The following is a 25,534-nucleotide window of genomic DNA, read 5'->3' on the forward strand; positions in this document are numbered from 1 at the left end:
AATCAGATGACAACATATAACAAACCACAGATGAGGCGCTAACTGTCCAAAGTCGGGACCCAGGGTGGACCGCTCATCTGTGCATCAGTTGGGGACGTCTCCTCGCTGCTGTCACCACTATGGACTGTAGTCTCACACTGTTGTGTTAGATCCACTATGGACTGGACTCTCACAATATTATGCTAGATCCACTCGACGTCCATTGCACCAGTCACCCACATCTGCGGTCCCCCCAAGGTTTGTCATTGTCATCCCATTGGGTTGAGTTTTTTCTTGCCCAGATGTGGGATCTGAGCCGAGGATGTCGTTGTGGCTTGTGCAGCCCTTTGAGACACTTGTGATTTAGGGCTATATAAGTAAACGTTGATTGATTGGTTGATTGAAATCCCAATTACCATGTACAATATTACAGTATTTGTAACAGCTGCAGAAAAAAAAATGGCAGCACAAAATAGAGAGTCGATCCAGCAGAAAATATACATTATAAACAAAGAGAGGTAGCTAACATAGAGCGGTCAGGTAATAGACAGATATCATCTATTGCTGTATGGCGAGTGATTACACAGCTGGATGGAGTGCGCAATGAAGGAGTTCTTGAATGGGTAAATGCTTTTGTTTTTCGGTGCCCTTGTACCAGCTGGGAAACTATCCAGCTCACACGTGAATTTGAAACCCTGCAAAAAGTCACCTTCTTATAGTCTTTGCTCGTGGTGTCTTGCTCCTGCTTGCTCAGAGAAGCCAGTCTGGTCTCTCTGCGGGTGTAGGAGCTGGTCCGCCCCAATTTGTCTGCCACATTATCTCCACTGGAGTCATACCTACATGCAGCACAGACCAGATTATTATTTGTAATCTTTACTGATTGTCAGAGAGCAAAGACGTATATCGTAGGGATGTAACGATATTTTGGTTTCAAAATGCTCGCAATAATGTCGTGGAATGTGGCGTATCAAATGAGAACTTGGAGTACTCCCACCAGTGTAGTTTTTTTCTGGCGCTATTGAGTGGGCCGGTTTGATCAGTAAACTACATCTACTATGGTCCCCTGCGGACCCTCCTGTGGAGTTTAAATCAGAAGTAGGGATGCATTTTGGTTTAACGGTGAACACAAAAACAATAGAGGTCTCTCATCGGTCCTATGAATGAGTATACAAGCAGGTATTTTCTGCAAAATAAAACTCTGACATATTTTAGATCCGACTGTTTCGATATCCCACATGTGGTAGTACTATACCAGTACACATTACATGGATTCAATTCTTTAAGATGTCAATAAACTTCTCAATAAATCAATCAATATGCCATGTTGTTCGTTGTGTGTTATTACCATTCCGCTGTTTACATTCACTGCACTTTATAGAATTGCGCATGGAGTTGCACTATGCCAATGTCGATTGATGACCCAATGTAATCTCGTTACATTTTGTTATAATGACAACAAATGATTGAATCTTAAATCTATTTCCTTCTGGCATAACTCTTCATGTGGTAGCGTGGATATGCAAAAAAAAAAGTTTGCAGTGCACACACCATACAAGTAGTGTAAGTAGTGACTTGATGAACCATCACCCAGAAAATAACCTCGATGAGAATCCAAGAAGCCAGCGAGGCCAAACATGTGAGGTATTTACATTATGCAAAGTTACATTGTCAGTTAACAACCTAATAACTTGCATTCTCAACACTAACACAAAAATATCCACTGCACAGGACACTGCTTTTCAGGACGTTGAAGGTTAAAACTGACAGTATTTTTTTTATATTTGCATGTTACTTGAAACACTGGATGTTCCTGCACTTAAAAAAATACCTGGATATGATAATAAATAGGTTCAAATAATTTCAGCATTATATTGGTGTACAATTACATTGAATGTGTTTATCCCTAACATTCCTGCCACTTCATTTTACACACTACGGCATTTTTACCAAGTCATCTTTATGTTTTTGACAATACTGCAACAATGCCGTGCCGTGGCCATAATAGAGATTTTGATATTGTTACATCCCTAGTAAATACTAAAAAAAAACATTCATATCAGATACAATTGCATTTATGTACCGTATTTTTCGGACTATAAGTCGCAGTTTTTTTCATAGTTTGGCCGGGTATGCGACTTATACTCAGGAGCGACTTATGTGTGAAATTATTAACACATTACCGTAAAATATCAAATAATATTATTTAGCTAATTCACGTAAGAGACTAGACGTATAAGATTTAATTAGATTTAGCGATTAGGAGTGACAGATTGTTTGGTAAATGTATAGCATGTTCTATATGTTATAGTTATTTGAATGACTCTTACCATAATATGTTACGTTAACATACCAGGCACGTTCTCAGTTGGTTATTTATGCGTCATATAACGTACTCTTATTCAGCCTGTTGTTCACTATTCTTTATTTATTTTAAATTGCCTTTCAAATGTCTATTCTTGGTGTTGGGTTTTATCAAATAAATTTCCCCCAAAAATGCAACTTATACTCCAGTGTGACTTATATATGTTTTTTTCCTTCTTTATTATGCATTTTCGGCAGGTGCGACTTATACTCCGGTGCGACTTATACTCCGAAAAATACGGTATATCATATTGTCAATATAAATCTTTGAAAGAGATTTTAAAAAGTGTATTGTAACAATGTCAACTTTTACACTAATTAAAGGTTTAATTTTAAGCTTTTTGAAGAGGAGAAAAAAAAAGATTTACCTTGACAGTCTGTCATGCTGAAAAACAAAAGTGAAACAATTGAATTGGGGTTCATTAAATGCACTGGAAACAATTTAGCGTGCTTGGTTCCAGATGTATCTGTGAGATTAAAGAGCACATATTTTCCATTCTGAGACAAGCGGCCCCAGGTGAATTATCACAGCATGCACAGCATCCTGAATGGACATCAGCACTTTGCCGTTCAGGCAGGTCATACTTTGCCGGTGTAGCCGATTAATCCGTGCACTAAGACGACATCATCAGAAGTAATCAGATTGTTGTGCATATTATACCAGGAATGGTTTTTGCTGGTGCAGCAAACATGGCTGCCAAACAGCCTGATGTGATCTCATTTGGAATTTATTTCCTTTTCACAAAGGAATTCAAGGCCTGTCATGCCTTCAGATGAGTTGTATGTTTTCAGTGACAGCAATGCTTTTAGAAGCTACGTCTTCAAAAATCTGTCAGGGATATTGATGTTACGACTTTCCACTGCCCAACAAAGAAAATGTAGAACTTGCCACCAGTAGCTTGTAAACCTGACACATACGTGGATGTTTACGAGCATTTAGTTGCCGAAGTGAAAGCCCTGCTGATCCTTGATCTTTTCTGCAATATCAGCTGTGGGCTTATGAACCCTCCACAAACACCTTCTGTTGGCAATGAACGCCAAGGAACTGGCGCACTGGAGATGGCGTTAACCGCACACGCTTTGCAGGGGAGGAATTGACGTCTGAAGCAAAAGTGCTAACATTTATTCACATGCTCCGGGATATCGTACACGGCGTCCAAGGAGGTATTAGTTAGCACGTGTTTACACAACCGAGCCAGCGCTGCGTGTCCTTATGTGGTCATGTGTTTGAAGAGAGTTGACCAAACACAGACCTCCACATCTCCAGAGAGCCCCCGCACACTTTAAATCTTTCAATGTCAGACAGAAGAAAGCTATTGAGGAGATTTACAGCACAACCTCAGTAAAAGGTTTTTGGGGGTTTATAATTGGACGTTTAAATTCAGTGGCGTGGTACACCACACACACACACACAGGCACACACACACAGGGCAGCAGATAATGCTGTATTGTTCATTTATCCTCAAGACCACACTGTTCTCACTTCATTCGTTTTTTGCCAGAATGTGCCTTTTTTCTCCATAGCAGAAGTATGAAAACAAGAGTAAGACTCACTCTGCTCCAACTACCTCCAACAGGCATGCTCAGTACAAATTTGTCTCATTGGCAACCTCAAACAAGTCAAATATGTGTGCATCGGATTATGTTGAGAAGAGTTACAGTACAAACTAGTGTGCTGTGAGATACAGTCTGGTGTGCCGTGGGAGACTATGTCATTTCACCTATTTGGGTTAAAAATATTTTTTGCAAACCAGTAATTATAATATGCAAATATTGTGCCGTTGTTGAGTGTCGGTGCTGTCTAGAGCAGAGTAACCGTGTTATATTCTTCCGTATCAGGTAACTAATTGCTTTTGTAGATGTCGGGAACATGGTTTATTGTCGTGATCACAATATGCATGCGACAGCAGGTAAAATGGTATCTAATGCTTAAATCAAAAGTAAACAAAAGGGGAGTGCCACTAAGAAAAGGCATTGCAGCTCTGGGAAGGCTATGCAAAACGAAACTAAAACTGAAATGGCTGCAAAGTAAACAAAAACAGAATGCTGGACGACAGCAAAGACTTGCAGCGTGTGGAACTGAGACGGCGTCCACAAAGTACATCCGTACATGACATGACAATCAACAAAGAAGAATAGCAACAACTTAAATAGTCTTGTTTGCTAAAACAAAGCAGGTGGGAGGAATAGCGCTTAAAGGAAGACATGAAAAGCCACCAAAATAGGAGCGCAAGACAAGAACTAAAACACTACACAGAAGAAAACAGCAAAAAACTCCAAATAAGTCACGGCGTGATGTGACAGGTCGTGACAGTACACCTACTTTGAGACAAGAGCTATAGTGATACATGGTTGGTTATGGTTTGAATTCATATCCAACACTTGCGAGAACGACTTTTTACTGTCAATATCGGCTGCTGAGTTTCATATTTTAATGTTTTCTGCTGGTGGTGTGCCTTCGCATTTTTCAGTGAAAAAATTTGAATTTTTTTTTGGGAAAAACACTGGATTAGAGTTCAGTCAGAATCAGAGTTTAGGCGATGTATTTGACCTCATGTGCAATGATGGACAGTGGCGAAGTCGCAATAGGTAAATACGAGTTAACTGATGTGATTAATCACAAAAAAATGATGGCATAAATCATGTGCATACTTAGATGAATCATGCAAATTATTTGGACGGCACAAGCTTTTTTTTTTTTTAACCTTAACCTATACGGTCAGTTCGAGGCATACGTGTGAGGTGATTCTAATTGGTGTGAGGTGATTCTAATTGGTGTGCTCGCTAGCAAATTCCACTCCAACGTACAATCTGAAAAAACTTTAGATAAAACTGTGACCAAGTTGTGTGCAAACAGATGACATTCTGACAATAAAATATAATTTTTGTACAAATATGGTCTTTTCTTAAGCAAACTTGAATCATGCAAGCAAGTAATCACCTGTGATTAATCATAATGAATCCAAATTCCAAAATTAATCATTTGACAGCCCTTGTAAATACTATAATATAGATGCTTAACTTAAGTAACATTTATACCAGGGGTCTCAAACTCGATTTAACTAGGGGAGTCTGGGTAAGGCTGGACCGCACAAAGTATTCACTTCAGACCACATGACTAAATGTGTTAACACTTCAGCTTGTTTGACGCAAGTTGCTCTTTGTGTTGTGCAATGTGTTTGTTGTGCTGTAATTTTTGTGTTGCACCGTTTGTGCAGTTCCTGACTAGTGCAGGGGGTCTTCAACATTTTCCAACCTAGGCGAGGATCCCCTACTTAAGTATTGTGTAAACAATTGTGTTTTAAATTAAACTGGTCCCAAAGGTATGTTGTTATTGTGCAATACTAAGCTATTCTAATAAGTAAGTAAAGCGCTGCTAATCGCTAGGTGGTAACAAGCACGTTAATCTCCAGCTGGCAGCGAGCACTGCTAATCCCTAGCTCGCAAATGCTAACTTGGATTTTTTTCTTTAAAACCTGAAAGTACAGTGAGTAGGCTGGCCATGTTACTGACATTTCTAAACTACACTGGATCAATATTAATGTGTGTTTCAAGACATTTAAATTTGTGGGAAAACTTTAAAAAAATATATGTTAAAGACATATAGTTGAGGTTTCTGTGGTTTATCCGTTATACAGTGCTCATCCCCTGAAGAGCAGGGAAACTTGTGAAACAGGCTGGTAGGGATGAAATAGCCTCTGTGTTTTTTCCTGACCTAACGTATATGTTAAAGAAATATATAATAAGAAAAAGTCTAATCAACCAAAAATGTCACGACCACCATGCAATCCCTCTGCGGACCCCTGGTTAAATACCTTGCCATAATATAGTTGACTATCAGCCCAGGGTGCAATTGCACTAAAATACGAAATTATGTACAGGGCCACAAAATACACAAAGATTTACTTCCTGACACTTTAATAGTTGTGCTGGATAATGAGTTGACAGCCCGTGTCTTTAGCTCTTTGGCTAGTCCTCCTTGAGTAGCTCTCAATCGGCAATAATTTGCGGACCCTGGTTTGAGCCTAGCCTGAGCAGAAGGGTCAGGATTTCGGGGATGGATTTTATCTGAATAGACCTAAATCTGAAATGTACTTTTGAGGGGGGGGACTTGCGGAAGTAACGTGCAGTACCTAAATCCAGCAGAGAGGCAGCAGCTGCATAATGTTCAGTTTCAGTTTCAGTTTATTTCGAACATGCATGCGATACAATGTAATGCATCACATATTTCCAGTTGTTTCATTACAGCACATCCAAAAAGGAGTAGGAAGAAGCAGAGCTTATTTAATCCTACCCCTTTTCCTACCATAGCAATTTTATCCAATTTTCTTGTTCTCTGTAACAGAACAGTGAACAAATAAATAATAAATAAATAATATACCATAGTAAGCAAACAAATATTAAATACATAAATACTCTTTGTCTCATTAAAAAAAAAAGGGAAAAAAAAGAGTTCAAGATGTTCATCATAATTCTTGTTCTGTGTACTTTGTGAACACTTGTAGTTTGAACAGTCTCTTAAAGTGAATCATATTGGTACTTTGTTTGATTTCTTTGGTTAATCCATTCCATAATTTAATTCCACATACAGATATGCTGAAGGTTTTAAGTGTTGTACGAGCATACAAATGTTTTAAATTACATTTTCCTCTAAGGTTATATTTCTCCTCTTTTGTTGAGAAGAATTGTTGTACATTCTTGGGTCGCAGGTTATAGTTTGCTTCGTACATCATTTTAGCTGTTTGCAAATGCACCAAATCGTTGAATTTAGCCCGCATACAGAAGAAATAACCTTTCAGGAGCTTGACTAAGGCACCTGCCTGAGACCTACGCATGAGAAGACCGTGAACGCGAATATTATGATGTTTTTGACAACAACACCGGCCGTGATGAAACGGGTGATGATTCCTTTTTGGGAATCCTGTTTGAAAATGTCACTCTGCTGGTTTATTACATTTTAGCTTACAGTCAGTAGAGGTATGTCCAAAGAATGACAGCTAATATTATGTGCGTGCTTACATTGGAAGAATCCAAACAATTTTGGTTGTTAATAATTTTGCTATGTTAAAGCATATAAATTGTAAATGTAAATGTAGTGTTTTTGTCTGCTTTTAAGGCAGTCAGAATTTGAAAGTTGGTATGTCGTATTTTTTATGTTAAAACAATCCATCACTCATCTGGGCTATGTCCCAGTTCTTTTCTAATCCTAAATCCGCCCCTGACCACGGTTACATATGTAAATACTCCAAATAAACCAACAATATGACAACTTACGCAATCTTATCGGGAGCTGTGTCAAACATTCTAATGCTTCTAGCCTGAAGTGCATGTATCCTTATGAACGGGTTGTATTTTTTTGTTGGGGAATATGTCTGTTCGCTTTACCCAAGCCTCCAAAACATCCCCCAGTTGTCCTCCTAATCCCCAACCCTGGAAGTGACTGACACTAGTCTCATAAAGTCTTCAACTCTTCACAGCTCTGTGGAGAATGATGTACGTGGTACCTCAATTTAAGAGTGCCCCAAGTTAAGAGTATTTTGAGATTAAGGCTGTCTCTCAGCTAAATATTATGCTTTAAATTGCAAGCAAAAACTTGAGTCTCTTCACATTTCTGACTGAAGGTCTTTCTGTGAGTGCCCTCTTGTGGGTGGGTGAGGTTGGTGGGCAGGGAAAAATAGGGGGACCATTTTTACAATGGAAGTAATGTCATATCACCCTTTTATATCGACACCTGTGAAATAACTTCCAATTAAAAAAGTTTATTAAAATATTAGTTACAAGCATCCGTGCTATTAGTTGGTGTGACAAAAATCGCAGTGAACCCTGTAAGAACCGCCCAAAATATTTCGTCTTACTCGCTAGCGTTAGCCTATAGCGGGGGTCAGCAACCCGTGGCTCTCGGGCCACATGCGGCCTTTTAGTGCCGTCCTATTGGCTCCCTGGAGCATTTTTAAAAAAGGATTGAAACTGGAAAAAGATGGTTGTTTTTTGTTTGAGGACAAACTTTCCCAATTGTTAGAAAGCTCACTGTTTAATATGTTTGTGTGTATGCTTCACTGATGAGAGTATTTGGTGAACATCGTTTTGTCCAACTACTTTCGGCGGTTCTTGAACTCACCGTAGTGTGTTTACATCTTCCACTCCTTCTTTGTCTCATTTTGTCCACCAAACGTTTTATGCTGTGCGTTTGCTTTGTTGATGTTATTGACTCGTTGGAATGCTAATCAAGCATATTTGGTCAGTGCATGACTGCAAGCTAATCAATGCTAACATGCTATTTAGGCTAGCTGAATGTACATATTACATAATTATGCCACATTTGTAGGTATATTTGAGCTAATTTAATATTCTTCACTTTTATCCTCTTTGTATATGATTCAGTTTTGCATGTTTCATGACACATTATCTGTATGTAATATTGGCTGCATTTCAGATAGTTGTTGGTGTCCCATGTTGTTCCAGACCACAGCAAACGTTACCTAGCTTGCCAAAGATTGTAATCAATTTATTAAAAGAAGACAGCCTGCCGTATCCTTTAACTTGGACACACGCATGTATACCTTTGGCCATTAAAAGCCAGTAATTTCCAGAAGTTATGTCACCTTCTGATTAGCCTCTGATTTACTAATAGTTTTTAATGTTGTAAAAATGTGTAGAATAAATGTTACATTTCAACATTTCTGTCAACGAAGATTTGCTTCAGCCTGCAACACTTAGTCATTTTGATAGTAAGGTATTATAGCTAATATAGATACTTACGTCATGTGTTGCCTTCATTATAAGATTTATATACGTTTTTTAATTTTTTGCGGCCCCAGACAGATTTGTTTTTTGTATTTTTGGTCCATTACGGCTCTTTCAACATATTGGGTTGCCGACCCCTGGCCTATAGCTATAGCGCCTTTGTTGTGAAGTATGAAGGACAGTTAGGGATGGGAATTGATAAGATTTTTCCGGTTCTGATTTCAATTTCGACTCTGTTTAACGATTCGGTTCTTTAACTGTTCTCTTATCGATTCTTATTTGGAAAAAAAGACAACAAAAAGGTAGATTAGCATAAATTGTGTTTAGTTTAGAGCTAACATGACCTTACAAAGCCTACAGTAAGGTCTTAGGAGGCACATATCCTAGAAAAAAACACTACTTGAAAATAAATGTAAGAAATACATATTTTGTAGAATTTAAAAAAATATAACGTGTGGAAAATACTCAAGAATGTAACATTTATATGAACATTTTTAAACAGTTCAAGAATCTTTTGTCATCTCCCTAGAAAATATATCGGTGACACACTTGTTTAGATTTACAAGATGAAAGCATGTTATACATAACATGCAAAACAATATATTATAAGCCATATTTTGATTTAATTTTGATGATTATGGCTTACAGTTTATGAAAACCATGGATAGCTTTTATTCCGACATGTGACTTCTTCCCGGAAGTGAAAACCAGTGGTAAGTGGCTGTTGTACAGCAAGCAGTCCGCAAACTATCTGAGTAAAAAAGAGGCTTAAATCTTGCTGCAAAAAACAGATACGAGCAAAAAAATCAAACTAGATCCCTATACTTTATCAAAAAAGATTTGTTGAGTGGTATCAAGTATTATATGTCGGTCGCATTCTCAAACATATTCAACGATTGTATTGCCATTCTACAGGACAAAACTGATGAAAACTTGTAAAAGCATGGAGGTCTACAACTTCTTTGTGTGTGGCTGGGTCAAAGAAGTTGGTATCAAGGCTCTCATATATGCATAATTTTTGCTGGGGTAAGGTTGCATTTCATGCGTCTACAGCCACGTTTGTGCTGTTGCACACGCCATTTACAAGTTGTACTTTTCCTGTTTTTATAAAAATGTAACCATAGATGTCTACATTGTGTATAAGCTGAACTCTTCATTCATGATTATTGCCTCTGTTAAAAGCATAACACTTTTCGGTTTTGCTCACATTTGCTTTCTTTTCTTTGGACTCGCTGAGTTGGTGCTTTTCGGAACAGCCGTGGCAAACATGTGTTTAAGAACTACAAATAATATCAAAATAATAATTAAATGGAAAATAATAAACGTTAAAAGTATATCAAAAAAACCTTTGATTGATTGATTGATTGAGACTTTTATTAGTAGGTTGCACAGTGAAGTACATATTTCGTACAATTGACCACTAAATGGTAACACTCGAATAAGTTTTTCAACTTATATCATAGTTCTGGAACTATGATTCATGATACAGATATATACTATCAGATATATACTATCATCATAATACAGTCATCACACAAGATAATCACATTGAATTATTTACATTATTTACTATCCGGGGTGTGGTGGTGGGGGGGGGGGGGGGGGGGTTAGGTTTGGTTGTTATCATTAGTCATCAACAATTGAGAACAGAGAAATGGATATTGAAACAGTGTAGGTCTGACTTGGTAGGATATGGACAGCAAGTAGTGGGCAGAGAGAGAGAGAGAGAGAGAGAGAGAGAGAGAGAGAGAGAGAGAGAGAGAGATCAGAAGGCATAAGAAAAATTATCTGCATTTGATTGTTTACATTTGATTATTTACAATCCAGGGAGGGTGTTAGTTTGGGGTTGTAGCTGCCTGGAGGTGAACTTTTATTGCGGTTTTGAAGGAGGATAGAGATGCACTTTTTTTTATACCTGTTGGGAGCGCATTCCACATTGATGTGGCATTGAAAGAGAATGAGTTAAGACCTTTGTTAGTTCGGAATCTGGGTTTAACGTGGTTAGTGGAGCTCCCCCTGGTGTTGTGGTTATGGCGGTCGTTTACGCTAAGGAAGTAGTTTGACATGTACTTCGGTATCAGGGAGGTGTAGCGGATTTTATGGACTCGGCTCAGTGCAAGTTGTTTTACTCTGTCCTCCACCCTGAGCCAGCCCACTTTGGAGAAGTGGGTAGGAGTGAGGTGGGATCTGGGGTGGAGGTCTAGAAGTAATCTGACTAGCTTGTTCTGGGATGTTTGGAGTTTAGATTTGAGGGTTTTGGAGGTGCTAGGGTACCAGGAGGTGCATGCGTAACCGAAAAAGGGTTGAACGAGAGTTCTCGCCAGAATCCTCATGGTGCTTTTGTTGACCAGAGAGGAGATTCTATAGAGAAATCTCGTTCGTTGGTTGACCTTTTTGATTACCTTGGTTGCCATTTTATCACATTTAACAAAGTGATCATCGCAAACTCATGCATTCTTTGACTCCGCTCCTTTGGACTGGAGTGTGAGCTGCATGCTTTTCTTGTCGTCCTTTTTACAAATCTTGCACTTTTTCACCATTTTTGATTTCCTCTTGAGGAACTCTGAACAAACGTTTATCCTTTCTGCGATTTAAACGATTTGTACAGAAGAAAACGACACAGGCGTAGGGCATTTTTTCTTCGAGAAAGGCTAAACAGCGCCAAGTGCTCATTGAGAACAGAGTTGACCACCACCATTGGGCGGGACGTGAGCCGGACGTGACGTCAAAAACATCACAACAAGCCTGCTCAGTGGCCTTGTGGTTAGAGTGTCCGCCCTGAGATCGGTAGGTTGTGAGTTAAAACCCCGGCCGAGTCGTACCAAAGACTTTAAAAATGGGACCCATGAACTCCCTCATGGAACTGGGGGTTAAATCACCAACATTATTCCTGAGCATGGCCACCGCTGCTGCTCACTGCTCCCCTCACCTCCCAGGGGGTGGAACAAGGGAATGGGTCAAATGCAGAGGGTAATTTCACCACACCTAGTGTGCGTGTGACTATCAGTGGTACTTTAACTTTAACAATTGAAAATGTGGGGTCTTCAAAAACTGTAAGCCAATGATCATCAACATTATTACAAATACAGCCTGACACATCTCACTTTGCATGCAATGAGGTAATATCACATATTAGTTTCACATTTGAAGTTAAACTGCTGACATGAATGAACTTTTACACGATATTCTAATTTTATGAGTTTCACCTGAATGATGGAAACGACTGAGTGAAAATGTGGTTGAAGGAAAACATGCAACTTTTCTCCGACTACGATTGAACATTCGCTTCTTTAAAATCAGGAGCACTGTGGCAAAGGGGTGCAAGCTTTAAATCGCAAACTTAGTCACTGCTCGTAAAATTTCCCCGTCGCGATGAAAGGAGACGCTATAGCGCTGGGCGGCAGACATGAATATGAAGCTTGTACTTTCTGCCCGCCTCGGAGCCAATGATAATCTGTCTCTCGTCTTGCTCATCTGAGTGAGAAGGCATTCATTTCAATTTAGCAGATAATAGCACTAACCTAATAGGCAGTGTTAGTCAGTACTTGTTGTATTAACGGCAGATGACATGCTAGCGATATTGCTGCTGGGATGAGATAAGAGTGGTTAAAACCGCAACTTTCAAATATTGTTCAAATATTTCAGCATATTGCTAGTATGTTGCTACCCCCTGAAGAAGTAGCAACCTTACAGTCAATACAAGTAGCGCTGTTGCAATCTTTTTTTGGAAAATCTAGTCAACTTTAGCACCATTTTGCTTTCTGATCTCACTAAGCATGTTGCGTGATGACATCATCCCCAACCAGTGGCATCGATAAGGGAATCGCTTGAAAAATTTGCAAGCGATTCCAAGGAATCGATACACTCGGAACCGGTTGGTTTTTGACTCCCATCCCTAAGGACCGTGCTGAAAAGAAGAAGTCAATAATATTCTTTGAATTAAATGAATAAATCACCAAAACATGACGGAGCATGTAGACGACTTGGTGAGGCAATTTGAGTGTATCACTGCTACTCAGCACCATGCTGAAGCAGAATGAGTCTAACATCAGCTGAAAATGTACAAATAATATTTATCCACGAAAATATGGAAAAGCTGCTGATGGGGTGTTTGACAGGAAAAACCAATGTCCACTCTCCAAGGTAAAGACTGTACATTATTATTACATCACTTCATAAAACTACTGTAGTTGTTAGTAGTATGTTTTATCGTATTGTTTTTATACAGTATTTGTTTTCTAAAAGTGTGTTTTTCCATTTTAAAAGGCGTTTTAATTGTTGAAATTGTGCTGTTTTGGGACTATAAAGCAACAAATACATTGATTTCAATTAATTTCAATGTTGATTTGAAATTTGAGTATTTGATTTGAGTATTTTTTTATCACAAGCTGCGTCACAGAACTAATTAAGAACATAAATTGAGGTACTACTGCATTTCTAATGATTTGAATAAGTTCATACTTCTTCCTGATTTTACTCAGGCGGCCCAAAGTCTCATAACAACATTGAGGCTTAAATATTGCACCAATCAATGCTTCACATCCTCTCTCATTTGCAACTGACAGTGGACATCCATCATGGAAAAGGAATGCGTATGTTTTCGCTCACTTTTTTGGGGGGGGGGGGTGAATTAATAACTGTCTGCAACAAAAACAAAAGACAACGACTTTGCTCCAGCAAACAAACTCTGTGGTGGATAATTCCTCTGTCTTTTTAACAGTCGCGCAGATGCTCGGACATAAACACAGAAGCCCACTGAGAATAGCCAATTTAGAGTGGGGAAAATAACAGGAAACTACAAAGTGGAAAGTTTTCTTTTTTCACAAAGTTTAGTGCGTCATGTTTAACTATGAAGCGATGTAAAAAAAAAAAAAAAATCAGAACATTAATGTGTTCTGACAGGATCGTAACAAAAATTAATAAACATCGCACCGAAGACACAAATATTATGCAGATAATGTTGTATTTCAGGGATTAAAAAGCCGTTAAATCCCCTGTCAAGTCTATTAATGCTCCAGTAACACATTCTGGATAAACAACCTTTACCAAGGAGATGGGCATTGATTTGACAGAGAAGAACATCAACACAGAGATTTGTTTTCACAGTGTTCATGACCAAAACATATTAAAGAAGTACTTCTCAGGAAGAAACGCTCTTACTCGGAAGCTTTTGTCAGTAGGGGATGGAGAGGATGGCGGTGAGTCGGTGAGTGACCTCCTGGTACGAGTCAGGTCTTTAGTACGCGTGAAGTAGGATGACATCTCCTTCCTAAAGCTTCTCTTGCTTCCAGAACACCAGATGCAAAGATTCCCTCAGGCGCCACAGCCCATGATGGCGCTCCAGGGAATCCTCAGGGAAAACAGGTGTGAGCCTACTTTGGAAAGACTTTGTGCTCCTCGTCTTCTTCCAAACTTCAACAGTGAAGCCAGCAGTTAGATAAAGACCGAAACGGCACAATGGCTCATTTTCTTTAGCCTGTCAACATAGATTCCACTTACATGGAGAAAACAAACAAAAGAAAACAGCCAAAAGCTTCTTCCTGTGCTGCCTTCTTCCTGCGATTCCCCCAAAGTTATACTCTCTCTTCATCTGCCTTCCTCTCTCTCTCCTCCACCTCCTTTCATGGCTCGCTCGCCCTCCCAACTCTCCTCTCCGCTTCGCTTGTCCACCAAGCGTTCTGTGGCATCCTGCCAGTGGCTCTGCACAGGGACGCGCCACTGAGGCCTAAAATTGTCCATTTAAGCACGGGCCTGCGCGGAGCAGGCGGAGCAACAAGCAAGAGGCATGAGTTTCTTCCAGGAAGGTTAAGAAGGTCACCTGAGGCGATGTCCACAGCCGATATACTGAGTTACTCTAGTCTTACCTGCCAGGTGACGGAGAGGAAGTATTCAGTTGCTCATAATTTTTACAATGCATCCAATTATATAAATAAAAATCAAGTATAAAGCTTCTTCATTGATTGGACAGCATAGTGACTGCAGAGTGCACGGAGGCACTCTTAGCGTCCAGATGATTGAAAATTCACTAACAAGAACTTGTAAATGGTTTATACTTGTATAGCGCTTTTCTACCTTCAAGGTACTCAAAGCGCTTTGACACTATTTCCACATTCACCCATTCACACACACATTCACACACTGATGGCGGGAGCTGCCATGCAAGGCCCTAACCACGACCCATCAGGAGCAAGGGTGAAGTGTCTTGCTCAAGGACACAACGGACGTGACGAGGTTGGTAGAAGGTGGGGATTGAACCAGGAACCCTCAGGTTGATGGCACGGTCACTCTCCCAACTGCGCCACGCCGTCCCGGTAAGTAAAGTGCATGTATTTTTCACTCCTGAAAACGAATCTGCCAGTCATTTCCAATAACATCAATTAGTTGTTTGATTGATGGATAACTAACTGTAATTGGAATTCCCCCTTTTGATATGCCGCCCCCTCTTGGTGGGACGTCATCTGCAGAACTGGAGTCCGATTTCCCCGCATAGACAGTGTGGATAAAGCTGTGTCAAATATTATTTTGATCACTTAATTGCAAATGTTTGCAATGATTAATTAAAAACGGATATGGTTAACATTATGGGCAAAAAATTACATACAATAGGTGACTGAATTTTACACTAGTTTGGACAAACGTGGCTTCTTTGCAAGACGACTCCGATTCAAGATTTTGCATTTGGATTCTCTTGACGAAGAAGCTGCAGACGGCCAATTAGATCCCAATGGAGAAATTAACCGAACCGCTTTGTCTCTGAAGCTAAGGCCGTGTTCTTTTAGCAATTCCTTAAGCATCTTAAGCTAAAACATCAGTAGAAGAGGACGCAAAATAGAATACTGGGGGTTTAATTTCTTTTTCTCTCGCTTTTGAGTGCTGCGTCTGCTCTTCTTTTTTCCATTTTTCTTCAAGCTGTGACCCAGTTTTTCTCCCCTCAAGGGTGCCCCTGGATCGCATTTGGCTTGAGTCTTTTACATTTGTTTCCATTCAAAAATCCTTTTTCGAATCGTTAAAATAATTGCTGCAAATCACAATCCTCTGGTTTGTTTAAATTTTGCTTGAGTCAATTTGACTGGAGAGGTCCATACTTTCCTCATATTCCCATTGTTTTGAAATGTATGCAGGCTGATCGCTACAACCTGCAACCATGCATCTGGCAGACATATTTGCTCATTTCTTCAAATTCTGAGCCAAAATACTGTGATTCGGGATGAAGATGCTACCAAAACACATACCACGCAATATGCAATTTTCTCCAGTCTTCTGTGAGTGACGTCAGCTGACTGATGCAGGCCACATCACATATTGGAGATGAATGTGGCCCTTCCAAAATGTGCTGCAACTCGCTAGAAAACAAGCCTAATAACACTACTGTGTCTATTTTGTTGGTAATTTTATCTGTAAACATACTTTTTAGTTCCAGAACTATGATATAAATACCAATGTTGTCAGCATTAGAGGGGCCCTTTAAGTGTTTCAGAGGTATGGCTTTCATTTTGGAAGACAAACTGCCTATTTGCGAATCTAATGAAAGAGATTAAAATGACCTTAGTTGCTACCAAGAGAGGTGTTTGAACATTATGCTTATTAATGCAAGTACATGCAGTGGTGTTGATCTGACTCACACTGAAAGCTGTAATATTATTTTGATCACTTAATTGCAATGTTTTTGTCACCCTGGTCCATGATTACTTCAAAACTGATATGGTTAAGATTATGGACAAAAAATGAAATACAATATGTTACTGAATTTTACACTAGTTTGGACAAACGTGGCTTATTTGCAAGACGACTCTGATTCAAGGCCTGGGTCGGAGATTTTGCATTTGGATTCTCCTGATGAAGAAGCTGCAGACGGTCAATTAGCTCCCAATGGAGAATTTAACCGTACTGCTTCGTGTCTGAAGCTAAGGCCGTGTTCTTTCAGCATCTCAAGCTAAAACATCAATTGAAGAGGACGCAAAATAGAACACTGGCGTTTTACCTTCTTTTTCTCTCGCTTTTGAGTGCTGCGTCTGCTCTTCTTTTTTCCATTTTTCTTCAAGCTGTGACCCAGTTTTTCTACCCTCAAGGGTGCTCCTTGATCGCATTTAGCTTGAGTCTTTTACATTTGTTTCCATTCAAAAATCCTTTTTCGAATCGTTAAATTAATTGCCTCAAATCACAATCCTCTGGTTTGTTAAAATTTTGCTTGAGTCAATTTGACTGAAGAGGTCCATACTTTCCTCATATTCCCATTGTTTTGAAATGTATGCAGGCTGATCGCTACAACCTGCAACCATGCATCTGGCAGACATATTTGCTCATTTCTTCAAATTCTGAGCCAAAATACTGTGATTCAGGATGAAAATGCTACCAAAACACATACCACGCCATATGCAATTGTCTCCAGTCTTCCGTGAGTGACGTCAGCAGACTGATCACATCACATATTGGAGATGAACGTGGCCGTTCCAAAATGTGCTGCAACTCATTAGAAAGCAAGCCTAACAACACTACTGTGTCTATTTTGTTGGTAATTTTACCTACAGTATAAACATACTTTCTGTATCCAGAACTATATAATAAGTACCAATGTTGTCAGCATTAGAGGGGCCCATTAAATGTTACAGAGGTAAGGCTTTCATTTTGTAAGACAAACTGCCTATTTGCGAATCTAATGAAAGAGATTAAAATGACCTTGGTTGCTACCAAGAGAGGTGTTTGAACATTATGCTTATTATTGCGAGTACATGCAGTGGTGTTGATCTGACTCACACTGAAAGCTGTTTCTATTTGTACCATGACTCAAAATGATTCAGTGCAGTTTTACAACACTGCCAACAACAATTATTGAATAACCATGAATAAATCATGACCTGAATGTGTATTGGTATTGTGTTTTGGCATGACTTCATTGTACAATCCGACGATTTTACATCATTAGATTGATTAGATTGATATTGTCAATGTGGCCTCAACATTGAAGATTCAAATTGGCTTTGAGGAATTAACACTCCTAACACATGACTATCTTTTTCCTTACAGAATGTGGCAGCAATTTGTCTCATTTAAAGACCACATCAGCCTTGTGCAAATTTCCGAATTTGGAATTCCATCCATCCATCCATCCATCTTCTTCCGCTTATCCGAGGTCGGGTCGCGGGGGCAGCAGCCTAAGCAGGGAAGCCCAGACTTCCCTCTCCCCAGCCACTTCGTCCAGCTCTTCCTGTGGGACCCCAAGGCGTTCCCAGGCCAGCCGGGAGACATAGTCTTCCCAACGTGTCCTGGGTCTTCCCCGCGTCCTCCTACCGGTCGGACGTGCCCTAAACACCTCCCTAGGGAGGCGTTCGGGTGGCATCCTGACCAGATGCCCGAACCACCTCATCTGGCTCCTCTCGATGTGGAGGAGCAGCGGCTTTACTTTGAGCTCCTCCCGGATGGCAGAGCTTCTCACCCTATCTCTAAGGGAGAGCCCCGCCACCCGGCGGAGGAAACTCATTTCGGCCGTTTGTACCCGTGATCTTGTCCTTTCGGTCATAACCCAAAGCTCATGACCATAGGTGAGGATGGGAACGTAGATCGACCGGTAAATTGAGAGCTTTGCCTTCCGGCTCAGCTCCTTCTTCACCACAACGGATCGATACAGCGTCCCCATTACTGAAGACGCCGCACCGATCCGCCTGTCGATCTCACGATCCACTCCTCTCCCACTCGTGAACAAGACTCCGAGGTACTTGAACTCCTCCACTTGGGGAAAGATCTCCTCCCCAACCCGGAGATGGCACTCCACCCTTTTCCGGGCGAGAACCATGGACTTGGACTTGGAGGTGCTGATTCTCATCCCAGTCGCTTCACACTCAGCTGCGAACCGATCCAGTGAGAGCTGAAGATCCTGGCCAGATGAAGCCATCAGGACCACATCATCTGCAAAAAGCAGAGACCTAATCCTGCAGCCACCAAACCAGATCCCCTCAACGCCATGACTGCGCCTAGAAATTCTGTCCATAAAAGTTATGAACAGAATTGGTGACAAAGGGCAGCCTTGGCGGAGTCCAACCCTCACTGGAAACGTGTCCGACTTACTACCGGCAATGCGGACCAAGCTCTGGCACTGATCATACAGGGAGCGGACTGCCACAATCAGACAGTCCGATACCCCGTACTCTCTGAGCACTCCCCACAGGACTTCCCGAGGGACACGGTAGAATGCCTTCTCCAAGTCCACAAAACACATGTAGACTGGTTGGGCAAACTCCCATGCACCCTCAAGGACCCTGCCGAGAGTATAGAGCTGGTCCACAGTTCCACGACCAGGACGAAAACCACACTGTTCCCCCTGAATCCGAGGTTCGACTATCCGGCGTAGCCTCCTCTCCAGTACACCTGAATAGACCTTACCGGGAAGGCTGAGGAGTGTGATCCCACGATAGTTAGAACACACCCTCCGGTTCCCCTTCTTAAAGAGAGGAACCACCACCCCGGTCTGCCAATCCAGTGGTACCGCCCCCGATGTCCACGCGATGCTGCAGAGTCTTGTCAACCAAGACAGCCCCACAGCATCCAGAGCCTTAAGGAACTCCGGGCGGATCTCATCCACCCCCGGGGCCTTGCCACCGAGGAGCTTTTTAACTACCTCAGCAACCTCATCCCCAGAAATAGGAGAGCCCACCACAGACTCCCCAGGCACTGCTTCCTCATAGGAAGACGTGTTGGTGGGATTGAGGAGGTCTTCGAAGTATTCCCTCCACCGATCCACAACATCCGCAGTCGAGGTCAGCAGAACACCATCCTCGCCATACACGGTGTTGATAGTGCACCGCTTTCCCTTCCTGAGGCGGCGGATGGTGGTCCAGAATTGCTTCGAAGCCGTCCGGAAGTCGTTTTCCATGGCCTCACCGAACTCCTCCCATGTCCGAGTTTTTGCCTCTGCGACCGCTGAAGCCGCACACCGCTTGGCCTGTCGGTACTTGTCCGCTGCCTCAGGAGTCCTATGAGCCAAAAGAACCCGATAGGACTCCTTCTTCAGCTTGACGGCATCCCTCACCGCCGGTGTCCACCAACGGGTTCTAGGATTACCGCCACGACAAGCACCAACTACCTTGCGGCCACAGCTCCAATCAGCCGCTTCGACAATAGAGGCGCGGAACATGGTCCATTCGGACTCAATGTCCAGCACCTCCCTCGTGACATGTTCAAAGTTCTTCCGGAGGTGGGAATTGAAACTCTCTCTGACAGGAGACTCTGCCAGACGTTCCCAGCAAACCCTCACAATGCGTTTGGGCCTGCCAGGTCTGTCCGGCATCCTCCCCCACCATCGCAGCCAACTCACCACCAGGTGGTGATTGGTAGAAAGCTCCGCCCCTCTCTTCACCCGAGTGTCCAAAACATGAGGCCGCAAATCCGATGACACAACTACAAAGTCGATCATGGAACTGCGGCCTAGGGCGTCCTGGTGCCAAGTGCACATATGGACACCCTTATGTTTGTACATGGTGTTCGCTATGGACAATCTGTGACGGGCACAAAAGTCCAATAACATAACACCGCTCGGGTTCAGATCCGGGCAGCCATTCTTCCCAATCACGCCTCTCCAGGTTTCACTGTCGCTGCCAACATGAGCATTGAAGTCCCCCAGTAGAACGAGGGAATCACCCGGGGGAGCACTCTCAAGTACTCCCTCGAGTGAATCCAAAAAGGGTGGGTACTCTGAGCTGCGGTTTGGCGCGTAAGCGCAAACCACAGTCAGGACCCGTTCCCCCACCCGAAGGCGGAGGGAAGCTACCCTCTCGTCCACCGGGTTGAACTCCAACGTACAGGCTCTGAGCCGGGGGGAAACAAGAATTGCCACCCCAGCCCGTCGCCTTTCACTGCCGGCAACGCCAGAGTGGAAGAGAGTCCAGCCCCTCTCGAGAGAACTGGTTCCAGAGCCCTTGCTGTGCGTCGAAGTGAGTCCGACTATATCTAGCCGGAACTTCTCCACCTCGCGCACTAGCTCAGGCTCCTTCCCCCCCAGCGAGGTGACGTTCCACGTCCCAAGAGCTAGCTTCTGTAGCCGAGGATCGGACCGCCAAGTGCCCTGCCCTCGGCTGCCGCCCAGCTCACATCGCACCCGACCTCTATGACCCCTACTATGGGTGGTGAGCCCATTGGAGGGGGGACCCACGTTGCCTCTTCGGGCTGTGCCCGGCCGGGCCCCATGGGGAGAGGCCCGGCCACCAGGCGCTCGCCATCGTGCCCCACCTCCGGGCCTGGCTCCAGAGGGGGGCCCCGGTGACCCGCGTCCGGGCAAGGGAAATCTGGGTTCCTTGCTTGTTTTCTTCATAGAGGTCTTCGAGCTGCTCTTTGTCTGATCCCTCACCTAGGACCAGTTTGTCTTGGGAGACCCTACCAGGGGGCATAAAGCCCCCGGACAACATAGCTCCTAGGATCATTGGGACACGCAAACTCCTCTACCACGTTAAGGTGGCAGCTCAGAGAGGAGGAATTTGGAATTCCAATTCAGTTAAAAATTGGCTGCATGGAATTATAGGAATTATCATTAGGTCAATTGCAATTTAGAGAAATAACGCAAATAATTTGTCAAATTTAACAAAAACAGTACTTGGACATTTAAAATATTTTCCAAATGCAAAAATTCCTTTTTTGACCATTTTCCATAATTTGGAAGATATATCACATTGAAATATGGATTTTTGTTTTGTTTTTATGTTTTCAATTGTTAATTAAAAACATGTCCTGTAATTTAAATAAAATGTGTACATGAGGGTCATAGTAGTAATACTTCTACGAAGTACAGTAAACAAAACAATCAAGTATAGAACATGGTAAGCAGGATTTTATAATACACAAAAATGATCAATAAGGATTTCATGGAATTACAATTACTTCCTGTTTGCAACCTCAATTGAAATTCATGGAATTTAATTAGTGGTCGGTATACATTCTCAATTCAGTTCAATTTTGAACAAGCCTCGTCCATATGCTTTTACATGATATTTAATGTCTGGAAACAATAATTTCTTGTTTAACCAGTATCGTCATTAATGTCAAAGTATTCCTTTCAACAAGTGACCTATGATGATTCTAAACTTCACTTAAAACGCTTCCTTGTGGTCAATATAATGTACATTGGATACTGGATTTAAATTTTGCTCCAGTCACACATGTTACCCATTTATGAGTATGCCTATAAAATGTTTTGTTTCGGGGGAGGTCCTTTGAGATACCTTTCAGAGCTGACTAACCTTCCTTCTCTTCCTTGTAGTTCTTCAAGTAGTAATGTCGGTATCGTGTCGTCTTTTAGCAGTAATTCTGCAGCTAATCCTATTTCTTATAGGCCCATATTGACAAAAAAGTCCCATGTAAAATGTTATGGTCAAATAAACACAGAAATATTTTCTTTTGTTGACTAGGAAAAAGCAACTGCATCCACATCTGCCTTGTTGTTAGGAAGCCTAAACAAAGCTAACTTCCCCTCACACCCAAACAAACATTCTCTTAACGTGCTAGCACTGAAGATGCAGACAGTAGAGCAGCGTACAGGTTGGCCGAAAGAAGAAGGAGGCTGGCCGTGGGCTAAGATGTCCATATATGTACGTCCGACACACATTGACATCAATGTGATCCCCCTATTGAAAAAAGACTGGAAAATATAGCGTTCAGTGGCAACCAAAACTGCAACTATTTAGAGATTAATTCACAAATTTAATAATTTGGACATTTCAAGTCAAAATATCTACCAAGTATCTATCCGGAGTGCAGCTGGGATAGGCTCCAGCACCCCCCGTGTACCCAAAAGGACAAGTGGTAGAAAATGGATGGATTGATGGATGGATGGATGGATTAACACCAAACTTCCCAATATTGCCCACACCTCCAAGCATAGGCGCCGATCTACATTTGTGCCAGTGGGTGCTAGACAAAACTCGAACAAAATCTCGTTGACATGTATAACTTAAGTGTTATTATGACAATGACAATGAAAGGAATTGATTGATTGATTGATTGATTGATTGATTGATTGATTGATTGATTGATTGGTGTGTGTGTATCAAAAAAAAAAAAGACGTTCAGAGAAGTTAAAATCCCATATGATTTGTGGCTTTATTATTTTTGTAAAACGGACCAAACTCTAAAATTATTTATTTTAAAGGCCCCGAAGCACCCACGGGATCGGCGCCTATGCCTCCAAGGCAGCAGTCTTGGCTCAGCAGAAGGGGGAGGATGCCCACATAAGTACGCCCGTCAAACTGTGGTGCCACAAATGTCCCACTGTTTAAAAAGACTGCAAAACACAGCGTTCAGAAGCATGCAAGCTTAGGTCTTATGATCTGACTCTTTGGCATTGTTTAACACGAGTATCCAACATTGTAACGCCATTTATAGCTCGGTTGGTAGAGCGGCTGTGCAAGCAACTTGAGGGTTGCAGGTTCGATCCCCGCTTCCGCCATCCTGGTCACTGCCGTTGTGTCCTTGGGCAAGACACTTTACCCACCTACTCCCAGTGCCACCCAAACTGGTTTAAATGTAACTTAGATATTGGGTTTCACTATGTAAAGGGCTTTGAGTCACTAGAGAAAAGCGCTATATAAATATAATTCACTTCAAAAAGAGGTCACATTTAAAGTCGCACAGACACACAAAAAACGCTCTCACTGTTTGCAACAGCTCGGCTCGTCGCTATCTTCCTTATATAGTGATGTCTGCATGACATCCTTCCTTGCAGGCCAAACAGATGATTGGAAAGATTGTACTGGACAAACCCAAACGATGGAAAGAATACGGAGATTACTGCGATGCCCAAAGCAAGATCCATGCTTTTATGAAGTGCGGCTCCATAACGTGTGGTGTTTTAATGTCCAAATCTGAATAATAGCATTGGTATTCATTGTGTATACAGAGAGCGGAGCACACTGTCACTGGTGCAAACTATTAAAAGTTGCAGCTGGAGTGTCCCCAGGCTGACCCCTCCCACCTTCACTTCCTGCATACGAACTAGCATGCATTGCAAAATATGAAGACATGTCTAAGTAAGTGTGACGGGTGAAGACAATGATTCCCCCAGTCATGTACTTTGGGTGTTGGTGCATTCTTGATGACTTCACTGGACACCAGCGAGGTGGCAGGATGTCTGAGTTGAATCCCTCTGCACCTGTCTTCCTGCTGTTTGTGGCCTCAAAAGCTCTGTAGAAAATGCGCGGGGATCATAGAGGAGCCAAACAGAGGTCGGTGCTAGTGACGGGCAGCACTGCCACTCTCTCGCAGAGGCCTGGCTGTGATTATCACAGACAGATATAGTCCTCTCAGTAATGCCGAGAGACTCTCGTGTTACCGCCGCCTGATCTCTGTTTCTGATTCCACCGTGGAGAGCAGCTGATCCTCTGACCCGGAATCGGCGAGCGATGAAATCGCTTTCCCTTCATACTGCGAGGGACATTTACAATGTGCTCTTTGACATGGTCCTCCAAGAGTCGTCCCTCACTGTCTAATCATCTCCTCGCCAGGCTGCAGTGGGAGGACTCTCAGGGTCAAAGTTCACACACACATAGCTCAGTATCAGCTAAGAAGGTAAAAGTAAGGGAGGCGATGCCGCTGATTCCGAGGCTCTGACTACACAGAGAGGGCCTGCGTTTTGCCCAATATGGTATGGAATGCCGAGGCACCTCAGCCATGTGATGCGAAGAAGCAAAGCCACTTCGAGGGGGGGCGGGGGGGTGTGCTCGGTCCTCTGTGAGATGCTCACATCTACGGTTGCAGCGCGTCTTCAAATGTTGCATCAGAGATGTGAGCTTAGCTGCCTTTGAAGCGCAGATGCCTTTCGGCTGACAGAGAAGCCAGGATGAGAATGTGGAACGAAGGCCACAATGGTAAAGAAGTCATCCCAAGCTGTGATAATGGAGTTGGTGCCTTCATATCAGTTGTGTAGATATCAGTTCTACTCTGTCAATTATAACTTAAGTATGTTATAAAACTAGTTTATTCTCAAAGTTCCTTTAATCTATCGGTTTGTGTTGCAAAAAATTGTGAATAATATTTTATACTGGTTGGTAGAGTACAATGAGAAGCACCATGACTCCCTCTAGTGGTAGTAGAGAGACACAGAAACGGCACTGGAAACATTTTCACAGCCATGTTACAACTAAAAATAGATCTGCTTCCTATCTCTATGTGTCAAAACTAGGGCTGTCAAAAATAGCAAGTTAACTCATGTGATTAATCACCAAAAATATTGCATGAATAATTTATGCATGCAGATTAATTAATTAATTGTTTAATGGTTACCTTATAGGGGAACTGCACTTGTTTTGGAATTCCGCCAGTCATTCACAATCATTATGAGAGACAAGAACACACAGGTCTTTTTTTAGGATTCTAAAGATAAAACAACACTTGCATGACGCAGCTAATGGGAGTCCCCTATGTGGCCTTCAAAGCCCTCTAAAACAACTTCATAACCTTGTACATACATACA

General features: G+C 42.1%; 1 protein-coding gene across 4 annotated transcripts in view; it reads right to left on the minus strand.

Moving 5' to 3' along the window:
* LOC133622397 (protein phosphatase 1 regulatory subunit 12B-like) overlaps positions 1–14,748 on the minus strand; it is a 24,004-nt gene extending 9,256 nt beyond the window's left edge. For 2 of the 4 annotated variants that reach the window (XM_061985137.1, XM_061985127.1), the window contains exons 1-3: positions 14,245–14,741; positions 2,709–2,725; positions 689–815 (exon numbers count right to left, since the gene is read on the minus strand). In XM_061985137.1, the coding sequence (XP_061841121.1) occupies positions 689–815; positions 2,709–2,725; positions 14,245–14,346 (246 nt within the window). In that variant the 5' untranslated portion in view covers positions 14,347–14,741. Of the gene's footprint in view, positions 1–688; positions 816–2,708; positions 2,726–14,244 lie in introns of all 4 variants that reach the window. The other 2 variants (XR_009817770.1, XM_061985121.1) reach the window with 2 other exon arrangements.
* Positions 14,749–25,534: the final 10,786 nt, after the last annotated feature.

The sequence above is a fragment of the Nerophis lumbriciformis genome, linkage group LG01, assembly GCF_033978685.3.
Source record: "Nerophis lumbriciformis linkage group LG01, RoL_Nlum_v2.1, whole genome shotgun sequence".
Lineage (NCBI taxonomy): Eukaryota > Metazoa > Chordata > Actinopteri > Syngnathiformes > Syngnathidae > Nerophis > Nerophis lumbriciformis.